The sequence below is a fragment of the Equus przewalskii genome, chromosome 24 (genome assembly GCF_037783145.1).
Source record: "Equus przewalskii isolate Varuska chromosome 24, EquPr2, whole genome shotgun sequence".
Taxonomy (NCBI): Eukaryota; Metazoa; Chordata; class Mammalia; order Perissodactyla; family Equidae; genus Equus; species Equus przewalskii.
In genome coordinates this window covers 1,160,550-1,176,544 of record NC_091854.1, presented here as the reverse complement: position 1 = coordinate 1,176,544, position 15,995 = coordinate 1,160,550, and the positions used below count along the sequence as shown (strand labels likewise).

Sequence of the window (15,995 nt, the reverse complement as noted above, 5' to 3'; positions counted from 1 at the left end):
ATGAGGTATGCCTGAATATTAGTTTCTGTATTTTCTAGTTTTGTTTATTAGCCCTGTTTATTTTGTTTTTCAGGTAGATGAAGATAAAACAATGTCTGCCAACTTAAAGTACCTTTCCTTGGGAATTTTGGTCTTTCAGACTACCAGTTTGGTTCTAACAATGCGTTATTCTAGGACTTTAAAAGAGGAGGGACCTCGTTATCTATCTTCTACAGCAGTAGTTGTTGCTGAACTTTTGAAGATAATGGCCTGCGTTTTATTAGTCTACAAAGACAGCAGTAGGTATCTGGGTTTTCTGTTTTTAAGTCATTGCATTTATTTAATTGTTTTCGTGTTCTTCACATATGATATATATGTAAATATATATTGGTAACTATACATTTGAACACTATTGCATTATCTAATGCTCTAGCATTAAGAACATTCAATGTTCATTTTGTTAAGACAGCTTTAGGGCCAACCCCAGTGACCTAGTATTTAAGTTCAGCATGCTCCACTTTGGCAGCCTGGGTTCAGATCCCGGCTGTGGACCTACACTGCTCTGTTAGCAGCCATGCTGTTCTGGCAGCCCACATACTAAAATGTAGAGAAAGATTGGCACAGATGTTAGCTCAGAGTGAATCTTCCTCAGCAAAAAAAAAAAAAGGAAAAAAAAGACAGCTTTAGTCTAGTAATAAAGGTATATTATTCTAATCTGTATCATGGTTCATATCTTCTAGTTAACACTGTAAATATGAAACAGTTTTTTTGCATTTATAATTTGAGAATAAGTAAATTCTATAATTCTGTGACTATTAGAACTTTAGAGGAGTCATAAGTTTTTACTAACGTCATGGCTTTTTATTTGCTGTATTAGTCCAGCAGTGACTAATTTGATATAATATTTTTAAAAAACAGCTTTACTGAGATACAATTCATGTACCATATAATTCACTTATTTTAAAATGTACAATTCAATATTTTTTTTGTATATTACATTATTAATTCTTTGAAGTTATAGTTACATATATCATAAAATTTTCAATTCTAACCATTTTTTTTTTTTAAAGATTTTATTTTTTCCTTTTTCTCCCCAAAGCCCCCTGGTACATAGTTGTGTATTCTTCGTTGTGGGTTCTTCTAGTTGTGGCATGTGGGATGCCGCCTCAGCGTGGTCTGACGAGCAGTGCCATGTCCGCGCCCAGGATTCGAACTAAGGAAACACTGGGCCGCCTGCAGCGGAGCGCGCGAAACCAACCACTCGACCACGGGGCCAGCCCCTCAATTCTAACCATTTTTAAATGTACAATTCCATAGTATTAATTACATTCACAATATTGTACAACTGTTAGCACTATTTCTAAAACTTTTCATCACCCCAAACAGAAACATTGTAACCATTAAACAATAACTCTCTGTTCTTCTTTACCCTCAGCCCCTGCAAACCTCTAATCTACTTTCTATCTCTATGAATTGGCCTATTCTAGATAGTTCATCTAAGCAGAATCATAAATGTTTGTCTTTTTATGTCTGGTTTATTTGACTTGGCATAATGTTTTCAAGGTTTGTCTGTATTGTAATATGTATCAGAACTCTTGCTTTTTATGGCTAAATAACATTCCATTGTGTGTGTATGTGTGTATAACATTTTATCCATTCACGTATTGATGGACATTTGAATTGTTTCCACCTCTTGGCTACTGTGACTAATGCTGCAATAGATGTACAAGTCTCTGTTCAAGTCCCTGCTTTCATTTCTTTTGAGTATTTACTTCAGAGTGGAATTGTTGGGTCATATGGTAATTCTATGTTTAACATTTTGAAGAACAGCCAAACTGTTTTCCACAGCAACTGCACCATTTTACATTCCCACCAGCAATGTATAAGAGTTCCAATTTATCCACATCCTCTCTAACACTTGTTATTTTATGGGTTTTTCTTTTTTTTTTATTATAGCCATTCTAGTAGGTGTGAAGTAGTATCTCATTGTGGTTTTGATTTGCATTTCCCTGATGAATAATAATGTGGAGCGTCTTTTCATGTGCTTATTGGCCATTTGTCTATCTTTAGAGAAATATCTATTTAAGTTTGTTGCCCATTTTTGAATTGGGTTGTTTGTAACTTTGGTATACTTTTGAAACTATCATGGTGGCCAGTGTGGCTGGAACATACTTATATGGGAAGAGAATGGATCAAAGAGAAATTGAATTGGTTTCAGAAAATAGACAATGCAGGATAGCTTTGAAGGCTATGAATTTCCTTGTCAAAGCAAAGGGAAATAATTTAAATGTTTATAATATGGTCTGTTTTGCACTCAAAAAGACCAGCCTGGCAGCTGTATTGACAGAGGAGGATGTGCAAGAATAGGTGCAGCTGCTTCCAGAAGTGTAGGGAAGCTAGTGCACTAGTCCAGCAAGAAGATGATAGTGGCTTAAACTAGGTTGTTAGAGAAGAGAGGATGTTTCTGAGATGTTTTTTTAAGCTACAGCTGATGCAACTTGCTAGTAGATTAGGTGTGTGAAGGTCCAGGCACAGGAGGAATTCAGTTTGTGGAATAATTCCTAGGTTTTTAGATTAAATTACTGGGTGAATAGGTGTACAATGAATGATGTATGGAGGAATTCAGTTTGTGGAATAATTCCTAGGTTTTTAGATTAAATTACTGGGTGAATAGGTGTACAATGAATGATGTATGGAAGATAGATTTGGGGGAAAATTAAAGCTTCTCTTTGGTCCACGTTACATTTGAGATGCCTGTAAGGCATTCAGATTGACGTGTCAAATAGTAGAATAGGTGAATATGGAGCTCAAGGATTTGTCAGCTTATGTATTACTTTAAAATCAAGGATTGGATGAGATAACCTAGTATATACTGAAAAGAGAAGACCAAAGACTAAACTGTAGCATTCTCAACATTTAGAGGTCATACTAAGAAGGAGGAATAAGAAAAGAAGACCAAAGGAGTTACCAGCAAGATAGAAAAAAACCTATAAAAATGTAGGAAAAATGTAGGCAAGCTGAGAAAGTAGTGTTTTTGCTGCTTCCATTCTAGATGAATGGAAGTATCCACTCATTTAGCATTGTGGAGCCAAAGGTATCTTTGACATTGAGTGGTTGGCATTATGGAGAGAGGTGATAAAATCAACTTTCAGTGAACCAAAGCACAAGTAGACATATCATGCACAAAAATAAATTCCAGGTGGATTAAAGACTGATATTTAAAAGGCAAAACCTTATCTTTGGTACCATGAATGATTTCAGACAAGATGCAGAAAAAACCACAAATAAACTGTGAAGGAAAAAATAGTTTGGGGTACATTAAAATGAAAAACGTCTGTATATTAAACCAAATGAGAAGACAAGCCACAGACTGAGAGAATATAGTTATATCACATGGAAGCACCAATAATTAATATCCAGAATGTACAAAAAAACTCATACAACGCAATAAGAAACAGAGAAGCAATGCAATAGAAAAGAGGACAAAAGATATAAACAGGCAGTTTACAGAAGAGGAAACCTGAATAGCCAATAAATATGTAAAGAGATGCTTGGCTTCATTAGTAATCAGAGAAATCAAATTAAAACCACGAGACTCAATTTCGCTATGCTCACATTGGCAAAAATAGAGTGTCTAACAATACCAGGAACTGACAGGAACGTGGAACAAGACTTTCCCTAAACTGCTGATGAGAACAATATGTGATGGCATTAATTATTTAAAAATTTAATTTAAAAAATAAGTAATATTTTAGATTTTTTTCCTGCTAAAACTAAGAAAAGCTCTTTTGGTAATTTTTATTTTACTTACATAATTTTTTGACATTATTTTACGTTGAGGAAAGAATGAATATAAAGTAGCAATCTTTAAAGTTTTTTTCATTTTAAAAAAGTTGTCATAATCAAAGTTTTCAAGGTTTATTTTGGTAGAAAAATTCATCTGTAAAGTGTCATTGTTGCTAAAGTGGTAGAGTTCCTTAGAATTTATCCTTTTTCTAGTGGTTTATGTATCTCTTAAAGTTCTTTAGACATTTTTCGTGATTGATATTGTAGGTTGGCTAGCTCAAAGTCCATTTCCAACTCCTGTTTCCCTTTCTTGTCTCTAATGTGGAGCTTGCATAGCTCCCTTGCAGCAGGGGGTAGCTATGCCACACAATCCTGGTCAATGAGAGTGAAGAAGATGCCTGCTAGACCACTGTTTTCTCCTCTTCTTTCTTGCTGCCTAAAAGAAGAACCAGAGGTACAGCAGTCATTTGGTGACCTTGTTGCACTAATCATGTAGACAATAGGTGAAAAGCATGAAGGAAAAAGCGATTATATATATAGAGAGAGAGCTTAGGTACTTAATGTCATCACTGAGCTGCTGCAGTAGCTTTGGACCTGGACTCATGATATGTGAGACAAATCCCTATGGGGTATGAGCCAGTGTTGGTTGGGTTTTCTGTTTGCAGCCAAACCTACTCCCTAACTGATTTACCTTCTTTTTATGATTAAAAGTTTTCACAATTATTAATTGGCATCAAATGACTGATGAGAAAATGGAATGCACAAAATACAAGGTTTTATAATATTGCTATGATAAAGTAAGAATGCTTGGTTGACAAATTAATACTTTGAGATTTTTTCATCATAAATACATATATGTAAATATATACACATAATTTGATTGTGTTTCCCGATGAAAGAATATAAGGATAATGCTCTTCTTAATATGTTACCTTTTAATATTTAACATTTGAAATATTAGCATCATTGTAAAGGTATATTTTAGACCAAAAAGTATCTTAACATGTAGCTGAAATTCCTTCTTTTACAGGTGAGAAAACTGAGCCCTTGAAATAAGGTATGTAACTTATTTAGAGTTATTTAATTACTGATTTTGCCCATTTCGTATTTCTTCTAGAATGTAGTCTAAGAGCACTGAATCGAATACTACATGATGAAATTCTTAATAAACCCATGGAAACGCTTAAACTTGCTATTCCATCAGGGATATATACTCTTCAGAATAATTTACTCTATGTGGCACTGTCAAATCTAGATGCGGCTACTTATCAGGTACTTACAATACATTTCTAGTAGTCCTTCTAAGAAACAAACAAACAAGCAAACACTAATAATATTAGCTGTTTTCTTTTTCAGGTCACATATCAGTTGAAAATTCTTACGACGGCATTATTTTCTGTGTCTATGCTTAGTAAAAAATTAGGTGTGTACCAGTGGCTCTCCTTAGTAATTTTGATGACAGGAGTTGCTTTTGTACAGGTAACTATTCAAGATAAGTATACCTTTCATTTTATCACACTTTCAAAACCTTATTTATTGTGCATGAAGAATATGGTTCTATCATTTGTTGAAGCAAATAAATGCTTATTCTCCCAACTGATAAGTTTTTTGATGGTTTCCTTTGAGTAAGATACTACATTGGGACTGTAAGTGATACAAAGAAATAAATAAAAATCAAATTGTCTGACATAAATAAATGAATAATCTAGTTAGGGAAGTAAGAGCGTGTAAAACAAAGCTGATTTTTACTGGAGACCTGGGGCATTTGAGAGTAATGAATCCCTTATTGCCTATCAGCTTTCCTGATATCGTTCTTTCCTGGTTCTTCTCACATCTTTCTAGTGATTCCTTATTTGGTTTCCCTCCTGGGGTCTTCTTCCTTGATACTCCCTTTAGATATTGGGATTGCTGGTAGGCTTGTTATTTCTCTTAAATTATGTCCTTATTTTTGGAGATTTCATCCATTCTGGAGGTTTTTATTGACACATATGCTGATAGCTTCTTGATCTATGTCATTAGCTCTGGTTATCACCTGTAGTTTCAGATTTGTATTTCTAAAAGCCTGTTGGACGTCTTTGCTTGGTTGTTCAATAAACTTTATAAACTCAGCATATCCAAAACTAAACTTTACCTTTTCCCACCAAACCTGTTCTTATTTCTGTTCTTTCTAGTCGTTATTTACTCAGCCTGGGAGTTGTCCTAGACTCTTCCTTCTGCCTGTACATCCGGTCAATCTCTAAGACCTTACTGATTCTCCTTTCTAATTCTTCTTGATTTTGTCCTTGTCATCTGTCTCTACTCTCATTTCCCCAGTTCATGACCTCTTTGTTTCTTACATGATCTTTTGCCTCCTGACTTTTTTTTCCCCACTTTTTAGCCTTACCCTTCCCCCCATTCAGCCCCTACTTACTCATCACCTTGGTCTATCTAAAGACAAATCCAATCATGTCAATTTCCTGCCATTCAGAGGCCACCACACTTTCCCCAGAGTGTGGTATGTATATCTTGAATAGATATTTTTAATGGTTATTTATTTTAAATGGGTGTTACAAACCCATATTTTCATAGATATTGCTTGAAGATAAGCTAAAGTAGATATTAAAACTTTAAAAGTGAAGTATTTTAAATTAAAGTATCAAGTAATTAATAATTCAAGTAGAACATGGATTTGACAAAAACCATAAAGGCAAATAATTGAAGTTTCAGGAACACTAATGTATAGGACAAAATCCAGAATGCTTAGCTTGATACCATATGGTTCTTCTGTAATAAACGAACAGCTCCAGACTCATTTTTGCTGCTCTGGCGCTTCACACTCTGAATTTTTACAGCTGATCTGCCTCTAGAGGCTATTTTGTGCATCTGTGCATTTATTCATTTTCTTTCTCTTTTTTAGGGTATTTTTTGAAATTATAAATTGTAACAGTAATAGCACTGTTGGGAAAAAAAGTAAAATGATTGTAAGGTTTTCTTTCAAAAGCTCTCCTCTGCAATCCCCAAGAATGGTATTGGTTACATTTTTATCTTAAGGTCTAAGAGTGAGCTTTAAATATGCACTTTGTAAAATTATAGGACTTAAACTTCAATTTTGTTTTTCTTTTTGTTCAGTGGCCCTCAGACTCTCAAGAGCTTGATTCTAAGGAACTTTCAGCTGGCTCTCAATTTGTAGGCCTCATGGCAGTTCTCACAGCATGTTTTTCAAGTGGCTTTGCTGGGGTTTACTTTGAGAAAATCTTAAAAGAAACCAAACAATCAGTGTGGATAAGAAACATTCAACTTGGTAAGTTTTAAATGTTTTCTAGTATTATTTTTAAAGATTATATTATTATATATTAAGATTTCTATATATCTTTAAATAAGTGTGTCTTTCATAAAATCTGCTCTTGATCCAAATATCTGGCAAGGTTTTTTCCTTTTAAAAAATTGTATTTTAAATGAATGCCTTTCATTCAAGATTGTGGAATTTTAGGTCTGTGACATAAGGGTGTATATAACCTGTTTCTGTACACACCATTTGGAGCCTTAGTAACTTTATCCTTGGTTGCTACGTTTTTTCCCTAGAAGATGTTGCAAGTAACTTACATATTTTCCTCTTGGAAAAGAAGATTAAGATACTTAGCAAATTCCAATTATATAATACAGTGTTATCAACTGTAGTCACCATGTTGCATATCAAATCACCACAATGTACATTTTAAATATCTTACAATTTTGTCAATTATACCTCAATAAAGCTGAGAAAAAAACCTTAAATGGACGAAGTTTGAAATGATGAATCTTTCATCTCAGTTTTAAAATTTTAATATGCCTTTTTATTTCAAAATGTTATGTTTTAGCTTTTAAATACTATAGCATTTTTATAACTGAAAGTAAATAGTTTAACAGGAAAAAAATCCCACATATTGAGAGATTGCCTTTGAACGAATATTTAAACTATTTATGTATAGTATTCTAACACTGAATTCCTCATACAAAGATTGTAGCATTTACTGTTCCTCTCATATACTCATTTTGGAAGATGCTACATGTGAGAAGCAGCTCAATTGCAAATCAACACATTGTATTTTAAGCCTCTGTCCTTGTGACTTTGGAGCTCATCCTTGAAACCACTGTTCTTTTGTGTCCACATCAACTTAATAGGTATACCATGTCCCTCTTGATAGCAGTCATAACAGGCCCATCCCAGGCCCTACACAGTGAAGTCTCTTTACTACTAATGACCTGTATTTTAAGTCAGACCATACCAAACAAACCTTCCAAATTTGATTAATGTCCATCCTTCCAGCTGTTTCAAAGTAATGTGATAACAAACAAACTGAACCTTCGTTTTATCACCTAGGATGTCCTTAAATTTCTCTGCAAAATTGATAAAAATGTGTTAAGGTTTTTTTTTTTTTTAAGAACTCTCAAGCTAAATATTTTTATAGATAAAATTAAATTAGCTTCTTTTTGTTCAGTTTATCTAGAAGGCAGTTCACAGGCTGGAAAAGCATTAACCAATATAATTCACCATTTCAGAAAGAGTGTATCTATAGCATAGTGGTTAAGAACACTTGGTTTTGTAGTTAGACCACTCAAATCCTGATTTCATCACTTACCACCTGTTGACCTTAGGCACATTGCTTAAACTTCCTCTGCTTCACATTCCTCATCATAAAGTGTACTTACTTATGGTATTTACTTCATATGTTGCCATGAGAATTAAACAGGATATGTCTAAAGTGTTTAGAATAAAGTGCCTTGCATATAGTAAGCACTAATATTAGCTATTTATATAAATATGCAAATATAAGAAAAGAAAGAAATATTCAAGGTTTGTGTGAGTTGCCCAAAATTTTCTTGAATTATAGATAAAAATGAAAGATCAGAATTCATGATTCTATGGTACTTCATGTAGTTCTTATTCTTTGGTTTGACCTCATAGCACAATTTAATGGTAAGCTGACTCAAGTTTTGAGAAGGATCCGTAAGTAATAGATAGCTAAAAGTTACAAAAACAGAAATTAAAACAATGTAATAGCATTTTTCTAACATCAAACTGTCAAAGATTAGCAAATTAATAAGACCCAGTGTTAGCCAGAGAGTGGAGAAACAGGAACTCTTATTACCTATGGTTGCTAGGAGTATAGATTGATATAACCTTATTGGATCTCAGTTCGGGAATGTTTAAGAAAATTTTAAATAAATAAAGATGTTGATGCAAAAATTCCACATCTGGATAATAATTTATCCTACAGATATACTTGTATAAGAGCACAAAGATAAATGTCCAAGGTTATTCATTTCATCATTGGTTACAGTTGTAAAAAATTGAAAACATTTAGAAGACTGGCTGAATAAATTATCAATATGATTAAATAGGGTAGTGGTTAAGATCGTGGGCTCCAGAACCACTCTGCCTGGATTAAAATCCTGAGTTCATCACTAACAAGCAGTGTAAGTTTAGGCAAGTTTATTTATCCTCTCTATGCTTTAGTTTCTTCACCTATAAAACAAGCATAAAAGTATCTACCTCCTAGAGTTGTTGTGAATTAACATACATAAAGCAGAACAATTTGTTGCACAAGGTGTTATATACCTATTTCATATTATTATTATTATATTACTGTGTATAGAATGGAAAATTATGCAAGTGATAGAAAGAATACAGTAGATCTGTATATACTGACATGTATGTACCCTTCTGGACTATATACATTTTTTTTGTAATTATCGTGTTATTTTTATAATTAAAAAAACCTAATACCTCTGGAAATGTTTATTTTTGTAATTTTGTATTATGCCAGTATTATTTTCATGTTCAAACCTAGGCATATTAAAATGATAGAGTTGGCATAAATAAAATTTTAGAAGGAACATTTCACATCCCTTTTAGTTCCTTTCCATCATGGAATACTTTTGATTAGTTATGGTTTTATAAAAAAATGCTTCACCCTGCACTCTTTCGCTATATCTTACCAGAGACTACCCTGAGGAGGTGGCCTCTGTAGGCATCTATTTCTTTCTTTCTTTCTTTCTTTTTTTTGCTGAGGAAGATTTACCCTGAGCTAACATCTATTGCCAACCTCCCTCTTTGTGTATGAGCCACCGCCACAGCATGGCCACTGATGAGTGCTATAGGCCTTCATCCAGGAACTGAACCCGGGCCCCCTGAAGCGAACTTAACCACTAGGCCACCAGAGTTGGCCCTAGGCATCAATTTCTTTATTCATAGTTTAGGATTGCTCCTGGAACTCTCAGACACGGTAGTCATGTGATAAGCTCTGTGGTAGAGGTAAACGATTCGGCAATGAATGAGACATAGTTTCTACTCTCACTGAGTCAACTTTTCCTAACAGTGAGACTTCAGTAATGACAGATTCTGATGTCGCCTATGACTATTTCTTAGTTCAGAGTTTTTGGATATTACTTACTGTACTTTGAAAACTTATTAATAAGGAAAAATGCTGTCCCACATACCTGACTTGTATGTCTGCTGTCTGCATGTATGAATGTGACTATATGAAAATCTAGGTCTAGCAATAGGAAGATACAAGATACAATGAAATAGGCCAAAAGTGTGCTTTTTACAGATATTTGAATGGGACAGCCATATAGTCATGTAACATATGCATTGTATTGTTTAGTGCTCCAAAGTTGATAGTCTCTGTTCTTCTTTATATTCTCATATCTTTGTCTTACAGTCATAATATAGTACTAAGTAAACATTTGTTTATATAAATATCCAAGTAAAAATATTTTAAAGTTGTCAAATTTTATCAAAAAGGAAAAGTTAAGTATAAAATTATTTGGAATGTCAATGGAAAAGTATCCCTCCAAACTAAATCACATGTGACGTAGACATTTTTTTTAGGTTTCTTTGGGAGTATATTTGGATTAATGGGTGTATACATTTATGATGGAGAACTGGTATCAAAGGATGGATTTTTTCAGGGATATAACCGACTGACCTGGATAGTTGTTGTTCTTCAGGTAAAGCATTTAAAATCTTATATTTAATGCTAATAAACTTCGTTTTAATAGAATCAAAGTAGCTACTGATGTACTGATGCGAGGAAAAAAGATCCCTCCTGTTAGTGCTCTCATTATATTTAGTTTATTCAGGGAAATTAAAATAGAACTGATCTTAATGCCATAATGAAAACTTACTTTGAAAAGAAGCCATGAATGAACTTTGTGGTATTTAAATTTAACATAATGAAAATGCAAGTTTAAGAATAAAAGAGTTGAAGCTGAGGGCAAATAACTTTTGACTTCTCTACAATTCTTATCATTGTACAGGAAGTCTGTGGTCAGCCTAACAGTGAGACTTTTTTTTTTTTTTTGTAGAGGCAGATCTAGATATTTAAATCTGTAACAGTTTATAGCCTCATATTTTAATTACATATTGGAATATTCCTGTCAAATTATCTCAGTTTATAACTTGAAATCGTTCAAGAGTTGAGTAATTTCATCTTCAAAAAATGCTTATTCAGTACTCTGGAGGATATAAAAATGAAGACGCAAGTCACTGCCTCCACAAAGCCTTTCTCTAGAAGTATTTGAGTCTATAAGGGATAAGGTCCCTTAGGGAAGATGAGTGAAGGTGGCAAAGGATAGTTGTGTTTTGAAAGCAGGAAGGATACCCCTCATTTTTAAGACAGGAGAAAAGGAGACAAGGATAAGTGACATTTCAGAGAAAATTTGAAGTAGAGTTAGGGTAAGTCAGGAAAGTCTATGTATGATGGCCTTTATCCTGTCAGAGGGAAGCCCTCTTCCCTTAAGATGGGGCTGAAGACTTGAGTAGAATAGAAAAGGTTTGGTATAGTTGGTGTGAGGGACTCAACAGGGCATAAATAGATGAGTGAGAACATTGCCAAGAAATACTGGACTCAAACATCAATTGTAGTGAGCTCAATTGACTTAATTCATGACTTTCCCTAATAAAGCTTCTGTCATTTGAAGAGGTGCAGTGAAAGTTGTTAAGGTAAGTAACCCAGATTTGGGAGCTGATAAGTAGGGTTTGTAGAAAATTTGTGAGTTATGGTAAAACCTCATTATTTAGGTAACCACTATTTGGAATTTGAGAGGGATTTGATAGAAAGTTCTTTCTACACTCTTAAAGAAAGAGAATGATTAAAATTATGCTTTAGAAAAAAAAATTGTGCTTTAGGAAGAGTAATCTGACAGCAATGATAGGTGGATTTGAATGGGGAGAGACTAAAGGAAGAAAGCCAATTAGGAGGCTCTGGAAAGACTAGTAAAATAACTTTCAAGTTGTACTTTATTTTTACTCTAAAGTAAAAATACTTCACTAATCAGAGTGACCAGTCTTCCCACATTTGTCCTAACAAGGGATGTTTAATTACTAAGTTGGATGAGGATGGATGTTTTATTCGTAAGATGGGCAAGCTCCATCATAACAACTGCAGATTATGCTGGTAGTTACATCATCAGATACCTTTTGAAATAAGAGGGCTATTGAACAAAACCCCGAAGTCTATTGATTATGAGATGTTTAATAAAAATCACTATAATGAGATTAAATGTCTAGGACAAAAGCCTAAAACTTCATTAAGTAATGAGATTGTTTTGAAAAGCAGTTTTATATGTTTGTTTTTTAAAATAATCTTTTAAAACTTTTGCAGGCACTTGGAGGCCTTGTAATAGCTGCTGTTATTAAGTATGCAGATAATATTTTAAAGGGATTTGCAACCTCTTTATCCATAATATTATCAACACTGATATCCTATTTTTGGCTACAAGATTTTGTGCCAACCAGGTAATAAATTCTTTTCTATTTCTTTAAATTTCCAAAAGTACGTAAGAAAAAGATGAATTCTTCATAAGATCTGATCTGAAAAATTTTGTACTATTACAACTGTTGAAGAATCATGGAAATATTGTAAAAGATCCATTTAACTATCTTTTAAAGGATGTTTCAAATTAAATGCATGAAAGAAAATCTTCCACTGGAAAGTTTTTTATGCTAATTTGGCTGGCCAGAATTTTCCCTGCAGATCTGAATGGTTTTTTTACCCCCAAAGTTAAAAATGGTATTTAAAAAGTTAATGTCATATAAAGTCATAAAATAAGTTATATAATGACTTTTTAAATGCAGACTTTATATAGCTAAAGCCAGGAGAATGGATGACATTCGTGAAGAGAATAGTTTATATAGAGGACTTGGCTCATGAGAAAATTCTATTAGGTGGTGGCAGAAAAAAGAGTAGTTTGGAAAAGAATTGCAAAAGGAATGATGGGTGAGGCAGGACAGAGTCAAGATGAATGAAGTGTAATAAATACCCATTAGAGATGGTATTAAAGGTCCTATTATTATTTTTTTTAACAATTATTAGTTTATAATCCCAGAGTAATGAGATTGTATTTTAATGGATTCCAGGACACCATTATTGGTTTTCCTCCATCTTCACCCTCCTTCTCATCTTCTCATCCTCTAAACTTTGGAGTCTCCCAAGGATATATTCTTGGACCTTTTTTATCTGCAGTCACTCCCTGGGTGATCTCTATTCTCATGGCTTTCAACACCATCTATATGCTAATAATTCTCAAATTTAAATTTGAATTTCAGGCTTATATATCTAATTGTGTATTTGACATTTTCACTTGAATAAATAACTCATTCCTTCTCTCTGTCAGGGTTTCCCAATTTAGCAAATGGCAGCACCTCCATTCTTCCAGTTGCTTAAGCCAAAATCCTTCTTGACTTAGATAGGAACACAGTTTATCCACAGTAACCTAAGAGGGGGCAGAGTCTATAGATATGGATATAAATAGATTTACAAAAATAAGTTAAAATGTATGGAAATTTTTAATTTTCTGAGTGAAGAAATAAGGTCATCAGCTTCTCTTTCCTCTCACATGTCATTCTAATCCGAAAACAAAGCCTGGCAACTCTTCCTTTTTAATAACTCCAGATTCTGACCATTTGTCACAACCTCTACTGCTACTACCCTGGTCCAAAGTGTTACTGCACAAAATTGGGGCTCTCTGCCTGATGTGCATAAACAAGCCAGTTAATTATGGCGCCAGCCTTCGGGGAGAAGTCAGCTTTTATTCTGTGAGATCAATCTGCAGGGAGACAGGGGGCGTGTGCCCTCAGATCTGTCTCCCTGGTTCAGGATTTGGGGCAAAATTTAAGATGTTATGGAGAACTGGCTGTCACACAGAGGTGCTGGTGGGACAGGTTTTGATTGGTGGGCTTCAAGCATTTATGGTAAGGTCTTAAACATTTATGACAGGGTTCTAAACATTTATGATGGGGTTCTAAACATTTTTGATGAGATGGGGAAGGAATTTTAATACTGGATCTTCCTGAAAGAGGGACCCCTCACTTCTGATAAGAGTCCTACCTTCAAGCTCTGGTTGTGTCCCAGTCTTTGGATTCTGTGGGAGGGATCATCTTTGATTCCGAGTTTGTTTCAGGTCATGATTTCTTTTTTTGCACACGCCTTGGCTTCGTGACTTTGCAGATTTTCTGCAAGGCAATTCTTAATCACTCTGTTGATGAGAGATGGAGTCAGTGGAACTGGTCCTGGAGGGCCTGTGGTAACAAAAGCACGCTCACGTATCATCAAGATTAAGGAAATAGTCTCCTGACTTGTCTCCTTGCTTCTTCTCTTCTCCTCTGCCCGCCCCCCCCCACCGTTTTCTCCACTCCGCAACCAGAATGATTCTCTTCAGTGTAAATCACATCATATCACTACTCCGCTCAAAAACCCTCTAATTGCTTCCCATGTCACTGAAAAGTTGTCATCATCAATGGCCCATTTGATTTGGCCCTCAACTACCTTTCTGTTCTCATCTGATATTACTTTCCTCTTGTTCACTTTTTTTTTTTTAGCTACAGTAACCTCTTTGCTATGGGCTTTGACTTGTCCTTTAGTCATCTTGGAGTACTCATCCCTTACATATATTCATATGGCATACTCCCTCACATCCTCAGGTCTTCGCTCAAGTGTCTCTTTGTCAAGAGACCTCTCTAAGTAAAAGAACACCCCTCAATATTGCAACATTCTTTCCTCCTTTCTTCAGAAAACTTATCACCATCTGATAAATAAACGGCCTCAGCTTGGCACGTAACAGGTACTCAGTATGTTTCTTGAATGAATGTTCAAGACCTTAAAATTTTAATACAGCTAGTAAAATTCATTTGCATTATTGAGAGTTAGTGAGATAAGATTATGGATGAAATTTGGCGGGGTAAAAATATAATATGCTCTTTACATTTCTATATTGGCCATTGATGGTTTGATTCTTCTCTAGTAACGTGGACAGTAAGTCTGGGACATGAATGTTGAGATCTTTAATTTTTCTGAGGCATTAATGTGAAACTATTTGTTTTTAGCTTGGTATGGGAATGAATTACCTAGTGAGACAATTAGCACCTATGTCTTAAGAATGCTTTATTCCCTGTTCATTAAATGGGGAAATTATGTGCTTTAATAGTACTTGAGAATGTTTGGAACTTGCAGATTTTTAGGGTACACTTAAAACGGCATTCCTTTTTCAAAAAAAGTAAAACTTCATATAAGGCCAAAGGTGTTAACTTTAAATCTTTGAATCATGCAGAAAATAAACAAGTAAATGAAAAAGTAAACCAGTAGAGGGACAAAAGAGTAGTAGTTTGTCAATAAGATATACACCTGCATATAAATCCATGCATCTGAAGGAGCATGTAAGGTGTGTTGGGATGAAGATAAAAAGAGAAAAGACAATGCTACTGTTGTTATGGAATGAATGAATGAATGAGCATTTTGAGAATATGTATAGAACATCAAGACAGATGCAGGAGATGGATCATTTTTCCTAAAATAGATAACTAAGCCCTCTATCTTTACGTAGTCTTTTGTGAAGAACATCTTTCAAGCAATAAATCCAGTGACCTGTATTCTAAATGCAATAATATATTTTCTTTTGTTATCCCCATTTCACCTCTTGAAACTGTTTTTCAGTTTCTCAGAAGTAGTACCCCTGTACCTGCCTTTCTGATTGATTGTTCCTTTGGTAACCTGTCAATCCCTGCTTACTCACTTGTTCATCTCATCCATTGCCATGTCTTATCTGTCTTCTCTATGAAGATAAGTCCCAGTTTCACCTTAACTCTAGATCCCTATTTTCAACTAACTGCCAGACATCTCTACTGCTATCATATCACCAATATTCTCTTTGCTATTTTTCCTGTGCTCATTATTTTGCTTATTGGTATTACCATCCTTGCATTTAGGCTT

The 15,995-nt window shown here is 34.4% G+C and overlaps 1 protein-coding gene and 1 long non-coding RNA gene across 4 annotated transcripts in view; one reads left to right on the top strand and one right to left on the bottom strand.

Moving 5' to 3' along the window:
- The window catches only part of LOC139079115 (uncharacterized), a 35,751-nt gene that overhangs the window by 6,068 nt on the left and 13,688 nt on the right, over positions 1–15,995 (bottom strand). For both annotated transcript variants that reach the window (XR_011532432.1, XR_011532431.1), the window contains exons 2-3: positions 14,118–14,308; positions 3,791–4,201 (exon numbers count right to left, since the gene is read on the bottom strand). This is a non-coding gene — a long non-coding RNA (uncharacterized lncRNA). The remainder of the gene's footprint in view (positions 1–3,790; positions 4,202–14,117; positions 14,309–15,995) is intronic.
- SLC35A3 (solute carrier family 35 member A3) overlaps positions 1–15,995 on the top strand; it is a 43,270-nt gene that overhangs the window by 21,231 nt on the left and 6,044 nt on the right. For both annotated transcript variants that reach the window (XM_070592189.1, XM_008508173.2), the window contains exons 2-7: positions 74–278; positions 4,883–5,037; positions 5,122–5,244; positions 6,874–7,045; positions 10,619–10,737; positions 12,393–12,526. In XM_070592189.1, coding sequence (XP_070448290.1) covers positions 92–278; positions 4,883–5,037; positions 5,122–5,244; positions 6,874–7,045; positions 10,619–10,737; positions 12,393–12,526 — 890 coding nt within the window. In that variant the 5' untranslated portion in view covers positions 74–91. The remainder of the gene's footprint in view (positions 1–73; positions 279–4,882; positions 5,038–5,121; positions 5,245–6,873; positions 7,046–10,618; positions 10,738–12,392; positions 12,527–15,995) is intronic.